Source organism: Formica exsecta, unplaced genomic scaffold, assembly GCF_003651465.1.
Source record: "Formica exsecta isolate Colony F162 unplaced genomic scaffold, ASM365146v1 scaffold235, whole genome shotgun sequence".
Lineage (NCBI taxonomy): Eukaryota > Metazoa > Arthropoda > Insecta > Hymenoptera > Formicidae > Formica > Formica exsecta.
The window spans coordinates 259,447-280,928 of NW_021849633.1; the positions used below are offsets into that span (position 1 = coordinate 259,447).

At 32.7% G+C, this 21,482-nt stretch overlaps 2 protein-coding genes across 8 annotated transcripts in view; both read left to right on the forward strand.

Annotated features, from left to right (window-relative positions):
• Positions 1-1,066: 1,066 nt before the first annotated feature.
• Positions 1,067-12,511, forward strand: LOC115235796. Of its 2 annotated transcripts, XM_029807790.1 has the most exons (6): positions 1,067-1,341; positions 4,840-4,905; positions 7,019-7,084; positions 7,147-7,309; positions 7,767-8,118; positions 11,597-12,511. In XM_029807790.1, the coding sequence occupies exons 1-6, from the start codon at positions 1,191-1,193 to the stop codon at positions 11,777-11,779; spliced, it is 981 nt and encodes a 326-aa protein (XP_029663650.1). In that variant the 5' UTR covers positions 1,067-1,190; the 3' UTR covers positions 11,780-12,511. The 2 variants fall into 2 exon arrangements, with proteins under 2 accessions (XP_029663650.1, XP_029663651.1); XM_029807791.1 differs by lacking the exon at positions 4,840-4,905 and having other exon boundaries at positions 1,069-1,341.
• Positions 12,512-16,086: 3,575 nt separating this feature from the next.
• LOC115235792 (parathyroid hormone/parathyroid hormone-related peptide receptor-like) overlaps positions 16,087-21,482 on the forward strand; it is a 38,289-nt gene continuing 32,893 nt past the window's right edge. For 3 of the 6 annotated variants that reach the window (XM_029807781.1, XM_029807783.1, XM_029807779.1), the window contains exon 1: positions 16,213-16,536. The gene's annotated coding sequence lies outside the window, so the exon portion shown is untranslated. Of the gene's footprint in view, positions 16,537-21,482 lie in introns of all 6 variants that reach the window. The other 3 variants (XM_029807785.1, XR_003884089.1, XM_029807784.1) reach the window with 3 other exon arrangements.

Below are 21,482 nucleotides of genomic sequence, written 5' to 3' on the forward strand. Positions count from 1 at the left end.
CTGGATTAGTAACGTAATTATTAATGTATCCAGTTGTCTCTTTGCGTTATCTTTTTTTAATAGATTATAGTTACCTTTTCAAAATTTGAAAACAGTAAAATTCTTAGAAAGCCAAAAATAATGCCAAAAATCAAAAAATTTTATCACCAACAGATAAGGATATAATAAATGTTTCATTTATTTAACGTTTTTTTCGTTCGTTTTATTGCTTTTTGACATAAAAAGTGACAAAAAGTAACCACCTCTAGGTATTAAATAGCAACCAAAAATGACATTGTATATAAAATTTTCAGAGTAATTAAAGATAAATAAAAGGATCTATGTTTGGATAGCCTAACATATAATAAATTAATAAAAAATAATAAAATATAATAATTAAATAAATAGTGAATTTTAGTCGATAAAATTAGAAATACGAAAACTTGAAGAAAAAGGGGAGAAAAAATTTTCGGATAAACTTCGAAATTTGTAGGTTTATAGACAGATAAAAGACACATTATAAGTGAATTTTATTAAATATGTGAGCAAGTAACAATTGTTATCAGACGAGACAGCAAAAATATGAATAGAACTTTTACATTTTATAAATTTCATGTCAGCCCAAGACAAAAAATGACTATAGTGACCCATTTTGGACGACATGGACTTTCTCGTGACTTGTCAAAAAAAATAACAAAAAATGACTTAAGTGATGGCAGCGCTGATATATATATATATAATAATAAATCATTCGTTCATTCATCGAACGAGAATCTTACAAACAAAATATGCGTGTCGATTTTTTTATATTATGTATGATTGTCAGATAAGCTTAGAATTGGATAATCGCTAGAAAATGTGATGCGCGGACTTCAAAAAATTCTGCAACGCTTTCGCTCGGAGCGCATTCTGACACGAGAAACCGAGCCGAGCGTGTAAATGCCGACACGAATGACGCGCGCGCGCGCGCGCGCGTTCGTGCACGAGCGTTCACTTTCGCTGGACACGCTCGGCACACGCACACACACACACGCACGTGGCGAGCAAAGAGTTGACTCGTTCACAGCAGCAGTAAACTCTATCGACGGTTTTTCATCTTGTCAGTCTGCCTTCCTGCTTCCACGGGAGCGGGTCGATCGGCCTCTTTTCCGCGCCGCGTTTCCTGTGCCGATCTTGTCTACGACCGAGCTGTCACAACACACGCGAGGACGATGAAGTATCGCGTAACGAGCCAACTTCCGACGAGGATGATGTGCGTCGTCGTACTTACGATGACGGGGGCAAGCGCGTTGCCCACCGAGCCCTTGCCCTCCGCCCTACTAGACGGCATCGGTAACGTCGCAAATACCGCAACCAATTTTCGTGAGTCAATCAGAATGACAATCTCGATGTACCGCGTAGGTGAATTTATCGAGTGTTCTACAAATATTTGTAGATATTAGCAAACTATTTAGAAACGGGGAAGAAATGGGGATAAAGATTGAAATATAGAATCGATGCTATAAAAAGGGGATAAACACATAGAGCTGCATCGAGATAATAAGAGACTATTCTAGACTACTATATGATTTATTCTGACCTACTCTGCTTGATAGATCAATTCATTCCTGCATACCTTTACATTATTTAATTTATGAAATATTTATTAGAGAAATATTAATATACATTTCTCAATAAATGTTCGTGCAATCAATATATTAATCATTGATATTTTATGATTAAATAACAAAATGGAATATGCGATTAAGTATGATGCATTTTGGCACAAATTATTCTCGCACAATTATGAATGCGCGCGATATAACAATTAAGAATATTATTGTATCTTACAGCTTTAATATCTTTTTTTAATTTAATTTGAATTGATAAAAGGCGAGATGTGTGTGCATAATATCTTTTTATTTACTTTGATAAATTGACGTGATTACCGTTATTAAAACATTATTTAAACTTGTGCAACCTTGTCCCTTAAATAAAAAACCGATTAATTCAAAATTTAATTTTTCATTAAAAAAATTTTAACATTATTTCGCACGCGTATATTTTATAATCAATAATTTGATATCTAAACATTCAAAATGAATTAGATTTAAACGAGTTGTTTTAGAATTTAAGCTTAAAGATGATATAATAAATAACGATGCTTGAATATCGAAACGTTGTATCATCGCGGATTCAATGAAAGTGAAAACACAAATACAGCTATACAACAGTATTAATTAAGGATGAAGCGATGGAAAGTTTAAGTACGCGAAGATGTTAGATAATGATATTATAGAGAGCTCTGAGGAAAGGCCTTTCCTCGCCAAGCAACAGCGAGATTGAAAGTATTTGATTGATGAAAGCAAAAAATAAAGTTAGCCTCTTTAAGTCACTATAGCCCATCTAAATAACTTGTGAATCTGGATGGCGTAACTCACGCGAGAGTTTCCCAAACATGACATTTAACTTGTAACTGTAGTAGCTTGCATAAATAATTAGCATAAATGCGAAATTGTATCCACTAGTGACCTAAATTTTTAATCAGATGCAAAATAGATTACAGCTATACATAATTTTAACTTGATCGACCTTAGATAATAATCCATGCAAACACATCTCACGCGAAATGATAAATGTTACTGACGTATTTTTGTATAAAAATGGAAATAAAACACCTTGGAAACAGAACGATAGAGTTATTCGCGATACGATATTGACATAAATGAAGCATTCGAGAAGACATTCCGATATATTATGCAATTATCTAAAAAATAGTTATAGTGTACAAACATAGATAAACTTCATTCAGAGTATCGGAGATCGTAAGTTACGATCAATAAAATAGATATGTTACTATACATTTTAATATTAAAACATTAAAATATTTTGTGCATATTAAAAATTTAAATATATTTAATAGTAGCATTTTTTCTGTGCAAAAAATGTCTTATTTTCTACGAAAATAAAATCGGTCTCAATAATTTAAATTAAACTCAATTTATTAACTGAAACTGAAAAAAAAAAATATTACAAAGAGCGGCTGTGATGATGAAATTAATATTCATCGGTACGAACTAGATTGGTAAAGACTATCAATAAATTCGAAGGATAGCTTTCTTATTATCGGAACGCATGTTATACCGCGAGTAGTTAGCATTGAAAAAAAATGCATTTGCATGTTTGTTCGCGGAAGTAAGGATGATTCAGGCGATGATACATTTGTTGTGCAGCGGATTGATGAATGTGTTAAAACGAATTTAACGTATATTGAATAATAATATCTGTTAAGGGCATAAGATTACTGTAAGAAATCGAATTGACGCAAGAGATGCTTTTTATTCGCCAACGTCGGCATTAGTCACATCTGTATTTACAGATAGGACTAATTTACATATCAACGCGTGTTGAATACTTAATAATAGAAATTAACATGCTTTTTATTCTCAGCATTGCGTAAAAATCAACAAAAAAAATAATCGCATGTAATTATTTCATTGAATATTTAAAATATTTTCAAAAGTACTTTTCCGTTTGTAATAATCGTTTAATATAGCAAGCGATGCCTTATCAATATTCAATATCCGTTGAAGGTCTCCAAAGCAAAACTCGCAGTTTTCCGCTATTTTCTCTTAATCCAGATTAAAAGACTAAATGTTTGATATTGTTAAATATTTGATTTAATCGTCAACAAAATATATCATTTACGTAGCAATATTCACACGATAAAAAACATGATAATTATTTTTATAGTCGAAATCTTTTATATATACATTGTTACATAAATGCATTGAAAATAAAATTTAGCGTGCGATCTTTTATACAACGCTAATGCGTAGATCAAAGCGTATCTAAACATAGCAAATCAAACGTAACCGCGTACATAAATTGCTTTATGTGCCATTAAATCGCGACATGCATGGCTAAATACGTCCATTTTATTTCACAATTATTACATTATTAAATCTTTTCCTCATAATAGCCTATTATAAATTGCAATAAACGCGATCATTAAAGTGTCTTACAACAGAAACAATATCCTTGTGCCCGTAGTTCATTTAATTACTACACCAGAATCATTAACGCTTTCCAATTAGGAAGCAGATCTCGTGTTAAAGTTCCTTTATCTGAGAAAGCAAAACAAGACCCACGCTCAAATTCGATTAATCATTTAATTACTATAACGGAATTCCTCGACAGGTTCAACTGTTCTCGGACAGAAAGCCGATTCTCGAATTCATGATAGTCAACGTTTGCATCCGTGATCAGCGCGCCGATAAACAGTTTAATTAACGTGTGCAAATAAAGGTGCTTTGAGAGTTGATTGCTAAACACAATGTGTATCATGAATATAATGAATATCTTCTGCATGATAGGCATTAATATCGAAGATACAAAATGCAATTTATCTTTGAACTTTGGAAAGAATAGCGAGAGAAAAGCAATCATAAGAAAAATATTAAAGATATTTTATACACACAATTTTATACACTTCATATCTATGATCTCAGGAATTATAACTTATATTCGAATCAAGTGTATTTAGGATTTAAAAGGAAATCATATAGCGTATTTTATTCCTTTCCTTTTTCACATCGGTTTAATCTTATTTAAATCTAATTTTAAAAAATTATTTGAAGTATTTCCTTAAGATGAATATGTCACGAAAATCAGTTAACTGCGAGTTTTGTGTTATTTTCCGTATTAATTAAAAAAAGATTAATATTATGCTAAGAAACAATTAATTATTGTGTTATTAAAAATAATTTGTGAATATTAATAATAATTACTGCACACATTTTTAACATCAGCATTTCAAGTTTTGGTTAATCGGTTTTGGTTTGCAAGGGTGCCTCGTTGACTTGTAATCGTTTGTTACAGTAACGGGAGTCGTGCAACGGCAAAAAGAACTATTGCATCGCGTTACGGATACTGCCGCGGAATACAGTATGTTTTCGTAGAAAATGCAATGATAATTCAAAGGCTTATGCATCTACTTCATGCTTAAATGCGGCTTCAGCGCAGCTTCCCACCCCCCACCCCTCCCCCAAAAAAGAAAAAAAAAGCAGCTTACAAAAACCTTGCAAATACTTGCGCGTTTGTTATTGACAAGAAACAATATAGGTTTTTATTCCAATATCTCGACAGATCTTACGAAACTTCTTTCTTAACTTTCAAAGTATAACTGATAAAAATTATTATTTTATTTCTTTATTATTTATGTACAAATTACATGGATTTAATTAGAAAGAGATTAATTTTGAATATAATCTTTTAAACATCTGTTTTTCGAATTTAAAATATTTAACAATTAAATCCAGATTTCTTGATGCTTCTAAATTGTTAATTAAAAAATATTACGTACATATGTTTTTGTGCACACTTTTTATTACATTATGTTGAAACAATCGAAAATGTTAGTTTTGCATTATCTTGTGTATAAAAGCTGTATATTTATTATTATATGCAACATAGAAGAGCACTTGGAGCATGTCAAAAGATTAGCGGCCAATTGCATTTCTACAGAACGTTGGAGAATGTAATTTGCGTTAACGTAAATTCTCCGAGCGTGCGCGTAGAGTAGACAAGCACTCTCAGAGATGCAAATATACGAACATCTCTAGCGGAGAAATACCGTATAATTCGATCCGTAATAAAACGGCATGGCAAGGGGCATTTGATTGAGAAGAGATTGCGTTTCTCTAAATCGCGGAACGATACGCTTTTAATAGCATTTTAGAAGTTTATGACCTAAATTGCTTTTTAATTTCTTTTTAAATGAATAGTATCGAGTCGCTTCATTTACGCCATCGAATGATGAAGATCGAATTGAACGTTACACATTTTATTTGTCCACTTCAGTAGAATTTCACAGGAAAGTACAAGAAAAACATAAGAATCTTGAACGACTCTCAATAAATCGATACTGCAATAATTTCAATTTATATAATTATAATCATAAATTATATATATTTCTAAATCATGAGAAATTATATATTATATACGGTGAAATAATTAATAACTCATAATATACTTTTCAGTTCTTTTCAATAATATACCAGCGAAAAATAGAATACTAAACGCTACAAACAATATAATAAATGTTTCAATAAATTCGTGGAATAAATTAAATGTCCAATTCATCGCGATACTATATTCAAAATTAAATAGTAGATGTCAAAGATCGATAATATTATACAAAAAATGATCACAATGCTGATTAATTAATGATTCCGCTATATGTTATGCATGAGACTACTTTCGCGCTTCTATCTTCGATCTTTTAACGCCGAGACACCTGTGTATTCTTATTGAACATTTCTTAACTTGTACAACTAAGAGACATTTTCACGCGTCAACTTTCTCTATGTACATATTATATTATACAATTATATTACAAAAAAAAATCAAATTGTAAGTTAAATTAAGTTATATAACAAATAAAATTATATAAGTATATTTTCTTTAATTAAAATCAGAGTTTAGAAATCTATATTTTATTAATTCCTTCGACTATAACTGCATTTTTATTAAATTTATATAAATTTTAGATGCATTTAATGCACGGAATTATATTTTTGCAACAAGAAATTTTTTTAAAAAGAGCCAATACAAAAAAAATACATTTTTTATTTTTCTTGGCAAAAGAATAGAGTATCAATCAATTACTATTCTAAAAATATAATGACTCATCTTTGGGCAATGAAATCACTTAAGTTTAACACAATGTTTTATGTATGTAACTTATTTATCATTAGATATACATATTTAAAGCCTTACAAAATTTGTCCTCTATTCATGCACACACAGTTCATAGAGAGTAATTTATTTACTTCTATTTTTGACGCAAAATTAAACAAATTTAATCTCTTCACGAACATGCAATTTCGCGCGTATAAACAATAAAACAGAAATTGGCATACAACACACAGGATGCTCGGCGGCACTGAAAGAGATAATGCCTGAGCAGCGGCAATAACAAGGCAGGCGCAATTAGATAAGTAAGATAAACGAGAATGCAAGTAAAATGAGAGAGAGTGCTTCCGCCTTCTGATTGTAGTAACCAACGCGGTGGAGAGGCCGAGAAATTTATTAATCAACGCCACCCGAATGACAACCGGCGTCAGTAAGTATCGGTACTTAGTACGCAGTTATTCACATTTATGCTAATCGTCGAATCACGGACAGTCGACAGCGCCGCGTCGATGGGTCTCGAGTTCAAGTTGAGAAGATTCTTGGAGAAATTCCGCGCCCGAATGGGCAACGGCATCCCGGAGCTAGGTATCCCTCCGCTCGAGCCTTTCACGCTCGACGAAATCGACATCGATACGGATAATCCGGAAATAGGAAAGTAAGTCGATGGATCGATACGCGGTCGGGTACATCGGATTCCAGAGATTCCGAGAAATCACGATGAATAAACGATGGTCGCGCACCTCGGTATGCAATTTTAGAAGGAGCGTTTATAAAGATTCTCAAAATTAAAACCATTATAATTTCGCAAACTTTAAAATTCATTGGATGTTTCTTAGTGACTATAAAAACGTAACACTTGTTTATCTTTACTTTTTGCAGTGTTAAAAGTTGAATTTATCGAAATTATATTGTCTTCGCACCTTTTCTTATCTACTTTAATAATTCAAACGATTTTACTGTCTGTGACTAAGACACACTTTTCTATCTAAGATTTATTTCTCTCTCTACCCACAAACGAAAGATACCAGTGGTTGTTGCGATTAGAATGTGTTAATAGCTCCGCAAAACAAGATATATGTATAATGTATGTCATCGTTAAATCTGTTTGCCAGAATAAATTTAGTGATCGAAAACCTGGAATTGAGGAAGTTATCAACTTTCCTGATTGACCGAGCCAAGTTGTCGCTAATTGGACCTACCATCGCCGTCAACATTTCCATTCCCGAGATCTTCGCGACGGGCTATTATAACATATCTGGTATATTGGGCGACTTATATCCGTTACGCGGCGCAGGCCCCTTCGAGACCACCGTGCGCGGCTTTCGTGTATACGTAAACACCGTTCTGGGCTACGCTAGAGGAATGTACTTGAAGAGGTTCGACCTTGACTTCTCATTGCGCGGGATCAAGATATATCTGGACAACTTCATGGGCGGCGAGAAGATCGGAAAAATTATGAGCAAAGTAAGATGATACATAATTAAATATGTGCGTCCGTAACTCAACCATACGTTGTAATTAAATGTACTGTAACTTTTCATCGCCGGTTAGCTATATATAATTCATTGTGCATTCGTTTGAAAATAATCAATTGGCGACACGTGGCCCGATTTGACAGTTGTATAGTCGAAATTCGCGTTGCCGTCGAGGTGAGAGACGCGAACGAGAATTGAACGATTAATATTCGACGGACAACCTGGAATTTTTACGATTTCAATGACCGAACAAATGTGACCTCGCTCCACTGAGGTTCTCGTGCATCGCGAATAAAATCCCAACGAATATCGCGGGAAGCGGTTGTAAAGAATTTTTCACCGATAAATATTATACCGATGACAAAAGGCCGGTCGTAAAACGAACTGTGCGTACACATCCACAGACAGTGATAGTGATGATCTACAGATAATTGATAAAGAACGAAAGTACATCCGACTAAAAAACAACTCGAAAAAGTTCAACGACGCGCTTTAAGATTTTGTGTCGGTCTTCGTTAATCCACTCCTTGCAATGTAGTCTTGTCCGAAACCTGCATCAACCCTCTGAAGACTAGGTTCACATTTCTCGCCTCCAAATATATCCTTAAAGCCTTAGCCGACGCTTCGCATCTCGTAATAGATAGACTTCACGACCTTCAAATCAGCCTAATTAGAAGCGACAGATACAATGTCCCTAACTGCTTTCTATTGTACAAAGTCTTCCTCTTATATAAAAAATTCAGACCTAAGATTGCCTGCTTTGAGGGCCCTCCTGTTTATCACTTTGCCCATGACTCCATTCACCTGCAACCCAGTGTTGAATTCCTCTCAATTCGTAGACGAATTACGCCAGGCACCCATTCCACAACTCCTTTTCCTTCCACACTTTAGCCATTTCATCCACGGTAAAGACATATTCTACACTGACGCCTCCAAAATCAACTCTGACCTGCACGTAGGCTTCGCATTCTACTCACCATCCCTTAACATACAGCGCTTATACAAAATTGATTCTTTCGCGTCAGTTTATACAGGTGAAGCCATGGCTTTACTTTATTGTATTGAATACATTCTCTTAAACAATATTTCTCAAGCCTCAATCTTCACCGACGCTCGCAGCGTCGTTGAAGCTATCTCCTCAAAATTCTCCAGGAAACAGAGCTTTTTAATTTTATCTATTAAAGACAAACTTCGGATAGCTAGATCGCAAAATATAAATATCACCATCATCTGGATCCCAGCTCATGTTGGCATATTAGGGAACGAAACTGCAGATCACCTCGCCAAGAGGGCCACCCGTTTCGGCAACTTCTTACAATGTCCAATACCTTTCAGTGACTTTTTCGTCATTTGTCATCACAACCTGCAATCTGACACTTCCAAATTTCTGCTCAATCGCGCTCAACTGACAGGAAAACAATACTTTGACTTATATCCTCCCTTTGCTACTAAACCTTGGTTCTACGGGTCGAATCTCAGCCGCGAGGAGATTGTGGTCGCCTGCAGGGTCAGGAGCAATCACTACGGTCTTAATAGCAGCCTATTTAGATGTAATATTGTCTCGTCCCCAGCGTGCGACTGCGGATTTCCTACCCAGGACATTAACCATATCCTGTGGTATTGTCCTACCTTTAGTATTCACAGAAATTCTCTTCTTCTCTCTATTCAGAAAAAGCTCAAAAAGCCTCCTCCCTATAACGTCTTTCATCTTCTCAAAACACCTTCTCCTCAAATCATTACTCCTATCATATCCTTTCTTAGGAAACACAACTTGCAAATTTAACTCTCCTTCTCTCCAACAAACAAAAACTTGTCCTCATATATGCATAACGCATCCTATCCAGACCTTTATACTATAACAGCACTCTTCTGAACAAGAATTCTGGCCGTGTGGCGGGTATATATCTAACGCGGAGCCATACAAACGAAGAAGAAGAAGAAGAAGAAGAAGACTAAAAAACAATAATATAAAGGATATTAGTCTAAATTACAAAATAATCCAAACAAAGCCTGGTTATTCGGATAAACAATATAAGTTCGGGCGAAATACGCGTGCTGAAAAAAATTCTAATATATGTATACACACAGAAAAATATATACTATATACAAGTAAATATTACTTGTTTCAAGTATTTCATAAGTTCATATATCCGCGAATCTATCATAAGTTCATCATAAGCATCAAATTTATTCAAAATATATTCTGAATCCTAATAAATTTAATATTCCAATCAAGAATATTAATTCCGATTTGCACGTGAAATAGTGTTCGGTATATCATAGTTAAATTTATCTGCGAGTCATCGATCGTCGCAAATTTTTCTTTTCGGTATTTCCTTTGTTACAGGAATATATCGCGAAAGCACAATCGGCCGTTTGCCCTCCCGATCGCGCGTAAAATTGTGTCCGGCATATTACTAGACTAAAGTTGTCCGCAAATATGTCAGGCTCTAAGGATTTATCCAAAGAAATTTTCATGGCGCAGAATATGCACAGAAAGATAATTCGTCTAATATGAAGAAAATAGCAATCCATAGACCGCCATAGACCACCACCATGAGAAAATAATGAGAAAGAATAAAGTAGATCAACATTAAAATCCATCCGAAAAACTAATCCTAGTCGTCGTCCTGCGTGGATCGCGTCCGCGCATTTAAAGGAGAGCGTAGGGAAAATTCAAGAGGCCAGAAATTTGATAATGGAAGGCTGTCAGGTAATCTACACGGTCTCTTGATTCATGAGACAAATTCTCTAGTTGTCTTCATATGTGAAAAATATGTTTGACAAATTCCAATGTACATTTTTTTAATTATTACATTTTTTAATTATTTTGCAGTATATAATTATATAAAGTCTGACGCACATTTTCCAATGAAGAATATTATTATATAATTATAGTGATTAAAATTTCAGGCAATAATTTATTGAAATTAATGATTATTGACGAGTAATATCATTTCATTTTATTATAAATTTTAATTAATATATGCTTTATAGAACTGATATGTCGTAATTTAAAAACTTCGTATAATGTTTAAAAATTAAAATACAAAATAAAAAATAGTTAATTGCATTCATCATAAAAAATGAACAAGATTTCTTAATCGGTCATTCACTGCTTATCCAGTCATCGTTCAAAGAACGTAATATTAATTGCTCAATTTATTCGCGTCTCTCACCTCGGCGGCAACGCGAATTTCAATTGTGCAACTGTCAATCTCGACGCCATGCGTCGCCAATTGATTATTTCCAAGTGAATGCAATGAATTATAAATAGCTAACCGGCAATGAAAAATTACAGTACATTTAATTGCAATATATAGTTGAGTTATGTTTAATTTTCCGTACACTTAGCAATTTTCTGTACACTTTTCGCGATTATATCGAGCGGAAAAAATTCCATTAGGAATTATTATAAAATACTGGATTAAATGCGCGTGGAATTCGATAAATCAATCTGTTCACAGGTCTTTGAGGAGTTAACACCGGAAGCAATGGACATCATTAAACCGGACATATTGCCGCCCATTCAGGATTACGTAGCGAGCCACGTGAACGAGACAATTCATCATCTCACCATGAGAGATATGTTTCGCATTCTCCTGGGCGAATACGAATTCGGTGACATCACGCATCTATTGATACCCTGACAAGAATACCAGTGAAAAATCGTAAAAAAAAATCGAATTATCGGGTCGCGCAACAAGCGCAATAACACGAGCTTAACGCTTCTAACAATGCCTGAAAACTATCCTCGTACAAGATATAAGAAGCTGAATAATCGCAATCGAATACGTGAAAGTTAATAGAATAGACGATCGTCGTAAAACGGGACAGAGTCGGATTGACTTTCAAATCAACTTTATATTACGTAATACGTGTAACGATAACTTCGAAGGTCTTTGACTACCTTGCCAGTATATTGTATATCGTTAAGAGTTAATTGTTATACACTACATAGTTACGCTAAACGCAATATGCGCCATAAATGTCGGTTAGTATTATTATTATCTGGAAAGCAACATGTGATAGAATTAATGTTGATGTTTTGTTAACTGTTATAAAATAATTAAGTGACAATGTACATGTTGTAAATGGCACCGCAATTTTATCGAATAAGATCGTTGCAATGTGTATATAGTAATTACATAAAATTTATTAAATATTTATAATATTGTAGGTTCACATATTTGTGTATGTGTCAAATTATTCGAAACTTTAATATAAATACTGATTTAACGATTAGTAATCGATTCTGCGTGAGATTAAAGAAATTTCTCTTCCCGATGTCTACCTTCTTTTCATTAAAATGTATTATTGTCATTAAATTGTTAAAGTAAGTTTGTAAAATAAATTATATAAGAAAAGACGAGAAATAATAATTAATCTTCTAAAATAATTTAACATTTAAAACTCTCAAAATGCAAAATCACAAAATACTATTGTATCGATCGATTATATCTCATCGAGATCAGTGATCTTGTTGAAAATTTCAGGATAAAAAAAATTATAAATTTATCCGTCGAACAAATCTCACCCAGTTGATTTATCTTTCTGCAAATCTTAAGATAATATTTCATTACGTTCAAGAATGACCTAATAGTATTCATTGTCACAATAGGATCATTTATAATCAATCATATTCCATCATTTGTGTTTATCGGAAGCTTTTAAATAGATTAAAGAAGCTTTCCAGTTTCGAGAGTTCTACTGAGATGATTTTATTTATAAACTTTCGGGTCACGATCTTCTACTCGCTTTTATATAATATTTTCAATAAATTAATCGTTTTTATTACGTGAAGCGAAAAATGAAAAGACCATCACACGAATTTACCGATATCGTGATCGCGTAACATTTTTTTAACAAAATGGTTTATTAAAGGTTTACACCGGGTTAACATCGGACACACGATGATTGTTTCAAAAAATCAAAAAATAGAATCTTTTTGGACACATATATCTTTTTAATAAATTTTATATATCTTTTTTTATTTTATATATTAATACTATTTACTATTTCATTTATAATCTATTTAACCAATTATATATTCAAAGATCATTTTTTCTATCAATATGTATTGATAAATCAGATCAACTTTAATTGTTACGTTTGTAGAAAATAAAGTGGTATAAGATTTTAATTAGCATAAGATTTCTTCATTGGCAATCAACACGGAATAAATGAATCTTATATAGGTTAATACATTTTATATATCTCACACTTGTGCATAGAACAAACAGCTGTACGCCTGTATATAAGTTTTACTAGTAAACGTACAAATTGAAATGGAGTTGATGTGTAATAATTGTCTATTCTTACTGCAATCTTTACTAAAATACTTTGCATAACAAATTCGTGATAGCGAGACGTCATCACGGATCAGTATGAGAATGCGGAATTTCTTTTCGTGCCATTTATTAAAATGTTTATATTTCATGAAATTTTATCGAGCGTGATTGAATAATATCAGGAAATCACGCGATTCTATAATAAACAATAATTTGATTCAATTATAATACGCTAAATGTTACATAAGTGTAAAACGTGGGAACCTATCCGATGTATGCAAGTATGGTAATCAATTGTATTTGACGCAATAATGCGTAGGTAGAGAGAATCGATATCGTGGGAAATGTACGGACAGTAAATATTTGATAACAATATGCAAGTCATACCATTCAAATGATACTTCACGATCAAAATTTCCACGATAGATCATATGTACATATGATGTATGTATTCGCGAGAATATTATGTGACAAACTCGGAATTTAAACGTCATTAACCATTGCTACCATCATTGTTAACATCACGAAAGCTGGTTAACCATTTCTGTTTATGACACTGACTATTTAATGAAGATGCAGAGCCGTTGCTGTCGGGCCACCACTGTTTTTCTTGCATCTATTCTCATTTTGACGCGTAACGTAGTACGTTGCGGAATATCCGACGAAAATTTTTTATATGTCAATCTGATACGATGCACAATATTTACGCAGACACGGAATCGCTATTTCGTCAATAATTAATTTTTACGATGTTGGTAGAATGGCTTGCCTTGGAACGTACAAAAGCATCCGGTTAAAGCGCCCGTCCCCGATAGTAAAACTATAAAGCTAACGACAAGAAACACACATCGGAAATTCTGTTTGACACTGTCTGCTGTTTAACAAGCCGCAAAAAATAAATTGGACTGCGAACAGCGTTTATTCGAAGTTAAACATATGATATAGTCAGACTTGTATATAGTCAATACATTAATACATTACAAAAACTTTTTCTTTTGCTTTTTTTTTTTAAATTTGTCAAACTTTAAAAAATATGTACTTAAGATTAAGGCTTAAAATTTTTATCAGAGTGTCTTTAAAGCATTTTAATGGCAAAGAAGTATTTGTATTAATCGATGAAGTCGTCGAAATTAATCAAAATATACGTCCGTTTCGGAAAACTGTTTAACAAGAAATGAAACGGTTGGTAAACGTATTAAGGAAAACTTTTCCTAAAGATTTAAGGGTCACAATCTGTACATTAAATATGTTAAGCGAATGTCTATGGTCGTGTTTGGCCTGCAGAACAGCTTCTAGAAATCGTAAGTGTTTACATAATATTTGTTTATTTTCTACATACATATATATAAATATTGAAATAAATTAATCGAAGATTCGATTAATCAATAATATAAAGAATCGATGTTCCTATTACTAATGCAATTTTTAAAAGTACTATTGATATGCAACAAGTTAACGAATTGTTCTGTGGTATTCTGGTATTCTCAGTCTTTGACAGGAATTTTTTCATTTTGCCAGTGTCGGACTGCATGACGTTAATAATATTAAAAAATACATGTTTCTAAATTGTCTTAACAATCAGCCGTTTATTGAATTTTATGAATTGACAAAATCAGAAGTTGATGCTCTTTCAAATAAATTTCATATAAATATTCTGGTGTAAAATAGGATGTTAAATTGTTTTATAACGGGTATGTTAGCTTAAGTAATATAAAATTGTTTTCTCCATGGTTAGATCTGTGAAGTTGGCACGACGTTTTACAAGTTTCAAACAAATATAAATACAAAAATATATTTGTCATTAAAAACTAGAAAATTAAATCAAGGAAGTACGAAGTATGAATATGCAGTAAAAATACCAAATAACGGAATTAAAGAAGAGTTTGAAGATAAAATAAATAGATAGATTTACAAAGCGAAAATACAAACAGAACGTTCTACGACGAGTCAAAGTTGTTCGATGAAAATGGCAACCCAGAGGAAGAAATTATATCAACGATCACGATTAGAAAGCTAAAAGAGGAAATGTCGCAGGCAAGACCAATTAACATTAATATGACTATCAACAAGAATGCCTTAATGAAAAACGTGATGTTTATCGAGGAAAATGACATTGTCGTGCCAGAGGCGACATTATAAGATTCTGAGCGGCGCAAGAAATAGACTACGAAAGCGAAGAGGACAGCAATACTACAAGGAGAAAAATAAACTACGAGTCAGCGATGTGCAAATAAGGACACCGAACAAATTCGTAAGTAAGGTAGTGGAGGAAAGAGAACAGCGCGAGACGACTAACCAGTCTCTAAAGGTGTTGCAGGAATGTGAAAATTCATTAGAGGCAGAAATAGAAGAAGCACCGTTGGAACAAAGAATTTTGCAGGATTGGTAAAAAAAAGAGTCCATGTAAGAAAAGAAAATGGGCCAATATCGACAGCAGCGACGACGAGAACAGGAAGGAGCCAAGCCTTTAACAATAAGTCTAGTCAAAACTCCTTGGAGGGGATAATGAAGCCGGGGACATCGCGCAGGTTCCAATCTAAAAAAATGTGCAAAGATTATTAATAAAATAACCTTCTATTTGCATAATGAAGTCAGAATTCAATTTTATTTGTTATTCAAAGGCCGGCTTATTAGTTAGTATGATAAGAAATACGAGAACTTTGAACAGTAAAAAAAGAATGTATCAATATACAACCAATATACCAAATATAACAATATACCAAAAATATACCAAGAATATATTGCATTAAAATTGCATTTATAAAGCAACAGTTGGTGGGGATTCACGCAAGCCGACAGGCGCACAAGAGGCGCATATACATGCAACAAGGAAAGCCTCGAACGGAACGAACACCGATGATGGGATTGCGCGGAAGAGGGAGTCGGAAATCGGACGGACATGCGTAAGGCGTAAGGTCCGACAATATAGTGACGATATGTCTCAGGAAGGCAGTCGCGTTGAAACGGCGCCCGATATCGGACGTGTGAATTGTGTACGAATAGTTTCGAACAATTTGGCATGCAAGCTCGCCGCGATATTAGACGCGTAATGCAACATATACAAGAGTGCAAAAAGATATGAAGGAAATGTCAACGTGAGGGTTCAAAAATCTTTGGTACGCGATATTGTGTAAAATTATATTCATTATATTTTCATTATATTTAAACAATCTAATTTTCTAATATTTTTCTCCGAACTTAAAGGATACGTTTTTTTCTGTTTGCATTGCGAAAAGTTTTTGATCACGAGATTGATTATCAATCATCAACGTAAAAACACATGAGAAAATGAATTGATCTTTGTGTGATTGAACCAGAATTTTTAGCGGCGTATGTAAATTCTTTGACAAATAATCGGTTTTATTGGAGAAAATTCTTTGTGTTCAAACGAGTGAAGTATATTCTTGCAGAAAAGAGGCGTGCCAATCTTTTTACGCGGGTGTATTAGAAAAATTAATTTTTTTTTTTTTTCTAGAAAAGTACAAAATTCAAATATGCATCGTGGCCAAAACTGTGCATATTGTATTTTCAGGGTGTCTACTCAAATCCTAAAAAATTTCTCTGAAAATTCCCTGATTCAGATGAAATTCATCTTCCAGGTATTTTTGTTCAAAATTAAAGAAATAATTAAACTAGTTCAACTTTCGTCTGTCCTTGCTTTGTTAACGAAACAAGTACTAAGAACAATTAATTAACTGTTGGCTATGTGCAAAAAATGTGCTGAATACTCAGTTATTTAAATAATACCTAAAATCACTTGCAAAATGAAGGTGATTATTATGGCCCCAGCAGACGATGAGTTAAATCGTTAGCTTTACGCTTCGAGCTTACAAGTTCTCGTTATTCTATTTTTTTTTTTTTTCACATCAGCATTATTCGACTTGTAAAGTGTCGTGTCTTATCTCTTGTCTGAAAGTTTGTTTTACTTTAGATATTTGCTATAAAACTTTTTCTCGGTGCTTTCGCTAAATCAGATGAATTAATTATTTCAGGAATCGCTCAAGACAATAGTAATATTCTGCTACGAGCCAGCTTGGTATCTTATTCCTTTTGCAATTATAACAATATTTAAATAATTGAATAATAATTGTGTATATTTCTTATGAAATAAGTTGCAATCATTTTTTTAAATATGAAAAGAAAAATAATCACAATATAAAAAATTTAATAATCTTTACATGTTAAAATCATTTCATATATACATAAAATTCCATTTTAAATTTTACTTCAATATTAATACATAAATATATTTTTATTACATTATAAAATTTAAATCTCAATATAAATATTAGTCTTTTTGTTTCTTCTCTTTTTGCACAGGCCCTTTATATCTATTCTGCTCTATATAGTTTCCTTATGCCTATTATCCTTCCTCCCTTACTTCCTCTTCCCTTCGTCTCTCTATCTCTTTTTTTCTTTCTGCTATTTCCTTCATTTGTTCTAATTCTTTTCCTTCCTTGTCAAATAAGTTCTGTCTTATTCCTATTGTCTCCATGCACTCGTACAGAACATGTTCCACCTTTTCCTCTTTTTCTCCGCATACTCTGCACATCTTATCTTTCCGTTTCATCCAGATATAGTCCTCATTTGATGATATATTGTAAAACAGAGTTGTTCAAATAAGTTTGTTACTGATTTTATAAGTAACGGTATTCCGACCGCTGAAAAAGTGCGATATACGTGCGGTTTATCCATTGAAAGTAACTGGCTTCTTTTTTCTTTTCTTTCTTGAATAGCCCTCGAACGAGAGTCAATATGGCCAGAATCGAAAATTCCTATTTGTTGCTATTTGTTATTATTCGTCGTTCTATTCATTATATATATATACACACACATCCAGTGGCCTATTTTGAAATATGTCACGTAACGAAAGCCTAGAAGTGTCTGTTCGTGGCTTCCACTCATCGCAAATCCGTCGGATAAATGGATACCTATTTATTTGTGATTCCACGCTTTGATCACGCGTCGCTTGTTTCATTCCGATCAAGCGATCGATATCGGAATAGATTCGTGATACGTGATCGAGCTTCGCAACGTTCAACAAGTTGTCCTTTTCAATGCCTGCCCCACACGTTTGCCACATTATTAAAATATTATTTCTGCATTTGTAATATACAACCATATAGTTCTAGTCAGCCGATACAATTGTTATCACATATCAACATGCTTGAATTATAATTTATAGAATACTGTTATAGAATAATACAGAGAATAAGCATACGTTACCCTAAAAAATTATTTTTTTCGACTAAAAAAGGGTATATTAATTATATTGATATATTTTTTCTTAAACTAAAATTCCAGATAAAGAGAATATTTTAAACATTTTTTTATGCAGTTTCCTAAAATAAGATTTTTTATTGCACGCGTTTTCTAATACTTTTCATTCATACAAAGGAAAAATACAAAGCCACTTAAGTTTCAAATGCAAAATTTACAAATGTACTGACAATGTACTGAAAATAAAACTGAATAGCTTCCGTTAAAAGTTTTTAACTTCATTAACATTTTTATTTTTTATCACTAAAAATTAAAATAAAGAATATGTATTGCCAATTTAATATTTTGTTAAGACATTGAATACGTAAACAGAGATAGATATATATTTATAATATATTTTAAACATATAATTCACAATATAGCTTATTGGTGAATTGTCTGCTGTTTATAGTATAGGAGCAAAATTATTAAAGAGAGGATTTTAAAAAAAATTCCCTGAGTCTCAACAAAATTCCATGAGAATTCCCTGATTTTTCTAGATATAAAAAAATTCCCTGAGAATTCCAGGTTTTCCATGTTCATCCAGGAAGTAGACACCCTGATTTTATTAGTAATAATTAACGATAACAAAATTATATATGTATATATCTTTTTTTATCGAAATTTTAATTTATATATAAATATAAATTTAATTAATTTATAATAGTATTAAAATATTTAATAACTTTTATATATCAATTTGCGTAGAACAATTTTCGTGGAACGATACATCTAATGATATATACGTGACTGAAGCTTTTTCGTACTCTCGATAAAGTCTTTTTTATTACATATGCCCTTTTTCTACAATTGTCGTTCCATTCTCGTCTGTGCCATTGAACAAAGAGTTGCATTTTTCTTTTTTGTTCTCCATTTTCATCACCCCGCTTTCATTAAATTTGAATGTGGGCTCGAAAATCGATATCAATTATTGTGCAACGCGATTGAAGACGTATTATTACAGACGAACTTGTTTGAACGTTTCTGACAAGTTTATGGACAATGGCAGAATTTAATGACGCGTTCTGAAATAAAGGAAGGATTTAGGAATGTTTCTAGCTACAAAATAACAATCGCTTTTTATACTTGTTGCTTTTGAGTATTCAAAAAAATTTGGAGAATAAATATTTGCGATTGCGCGCTGTTTATACAGGGTGTCCCCAATTTAAATGTCAAAACTTTAGGAGCGTGTAGGGTACTTTTTGATAAATCTAATAATTTAAAACAACACTAAAATTATTAGATTTATCAAAAAGTACCCTACACGCTCCTAAAGTTTTGACATTTAAATTGGGGACACCCTGTATAATCGCGTTACATTCTGTGTAAGAATAAATTTGATATATATGAAAGAAATTTTGAACCGTCCATTAATTCTTCTATAAATCTTCGGTAAAAATACCGTTAAAAATAACGTCTCAATAAGCGATGCAAATTCAAACATATTTATTGTGATGAAGCATGCGCTAACGTCACTTCTTTGCATAAAATAACATTGCATTAAAGCGATAAATGAGAAATACGTCGGTTCTCGAACTAAGCAAACTAATTTGTAGACTTTTAGCGAGGAAATTCGTCTCGCTGTCAATTGAAAACGTGAGGAATTTAAAAATCGGTAAATCTGTCAATAGTAAATCGTTAAAAAGAATTAATCAAAAGAAGTTGACAGTAATTACTTGGCTTTCAATAAACTGTTATTGTTGAAACGGCGTCCAATGTTGGATGCGTGCACGAATAGTTTCGAACAGTCTGGCATGTTGCAAACTCGCCGCGATGTTATAGCGTTTTCGAGTGAAGGTTTGATTGCTTTGATAGTGATTAAACCCAATTTTCCATGAATATATGTTCGACCGAAAATGAGTTTTGAATTTGATTTATATAAATAAGTCCCTAATAATATATCCCTAATAACGCAAGACGGTGTTTATGACGTCATTAATCGCTGTCAGAGCGATCAAATTTGCTTCACTCGAAAACGCTATTAAACGCGTAACGCAATATATATATGCATAATTCTTTCTTTAATAACTTCAATAACTCTCATTCTCTTTTTATTAATCATAAATAAAATTTATTCTCCTGTTTATACTTTCTTCAGTTATATTCATTTTGTTGAAAGAGAAATGTATTCCCTTGAGTTTTTATTTTACATATATATATATATATGTTATTTATATAAATATAATAATATAAATGTAATTATTTCATTTTGTTGTGCAATATAGAAAATATTATTTATTTAAGGAAGAGAAAGAGAGAGAATGAAAGATTTAAAACCGCAGAATTATATTTTCTTTAATTTTATCTTCATGTTGTTTTTATTAAAATTTATATCTTATTTTTTTGTCAAACTCCGAATAAAAAGGCAAAAGAGCCACGCGCAGTTTTTTGGGCGCAAAGGTATATAATTTAAACCAAAAAATAAATTAAAAAAATTAGAGAATTTCTTTAATTACATGATTCGCGAATGGCGGACGTTTCGGCCCTTTTTTTTTGGGCCATCATCAGCGCAAATAGTACTAAATTAAACTATAAACGGTATACATAAAAAATCTTAATCAATTAAAGCGCAGAGTTACATGGTAACCAACGGTAGAAGGCGTAATCCCTCATGTCGCTCCAAAAGGCAAAAACCATTCTCCATGTAGTCCATGTTATTTCGGGGCAGAAACCTCGATTCTTTAAGCATGAATCCACGAACATGGTGATACATTAATAATTGTGTATAAAAGAGACGCAACGCACAAGTCGACAGCAAAAATTTTTCAGCAACGCAAAATCTTAACTAAACTCACTAACTAAC

Excerpts from the sequence above, each read along its gene's own strand:
- LOC115235796 (XM_029807790.1), top strand. The coding sequence starts at position 1,191 with ATGAAGTATCGCGTAACGAGCCAACTTCCGACGAGGATGATGTGCGTC. Across the intron at positions 1,342-4,839 it reads AAATACCGCAACCAATTTTC|TAACGGGAGTCGTGCAACGG; the intron begins GTGAGTCAATCA and ends CGTTTGTTACAG. Across the intron at positions 4,906-7,018 it reads GGATACTGCCGCGGAATACA|TAACCAACGCGGTGGAGAGG; the intron begins GTATGTTTTCGT and ends TTCTGATTGTAG.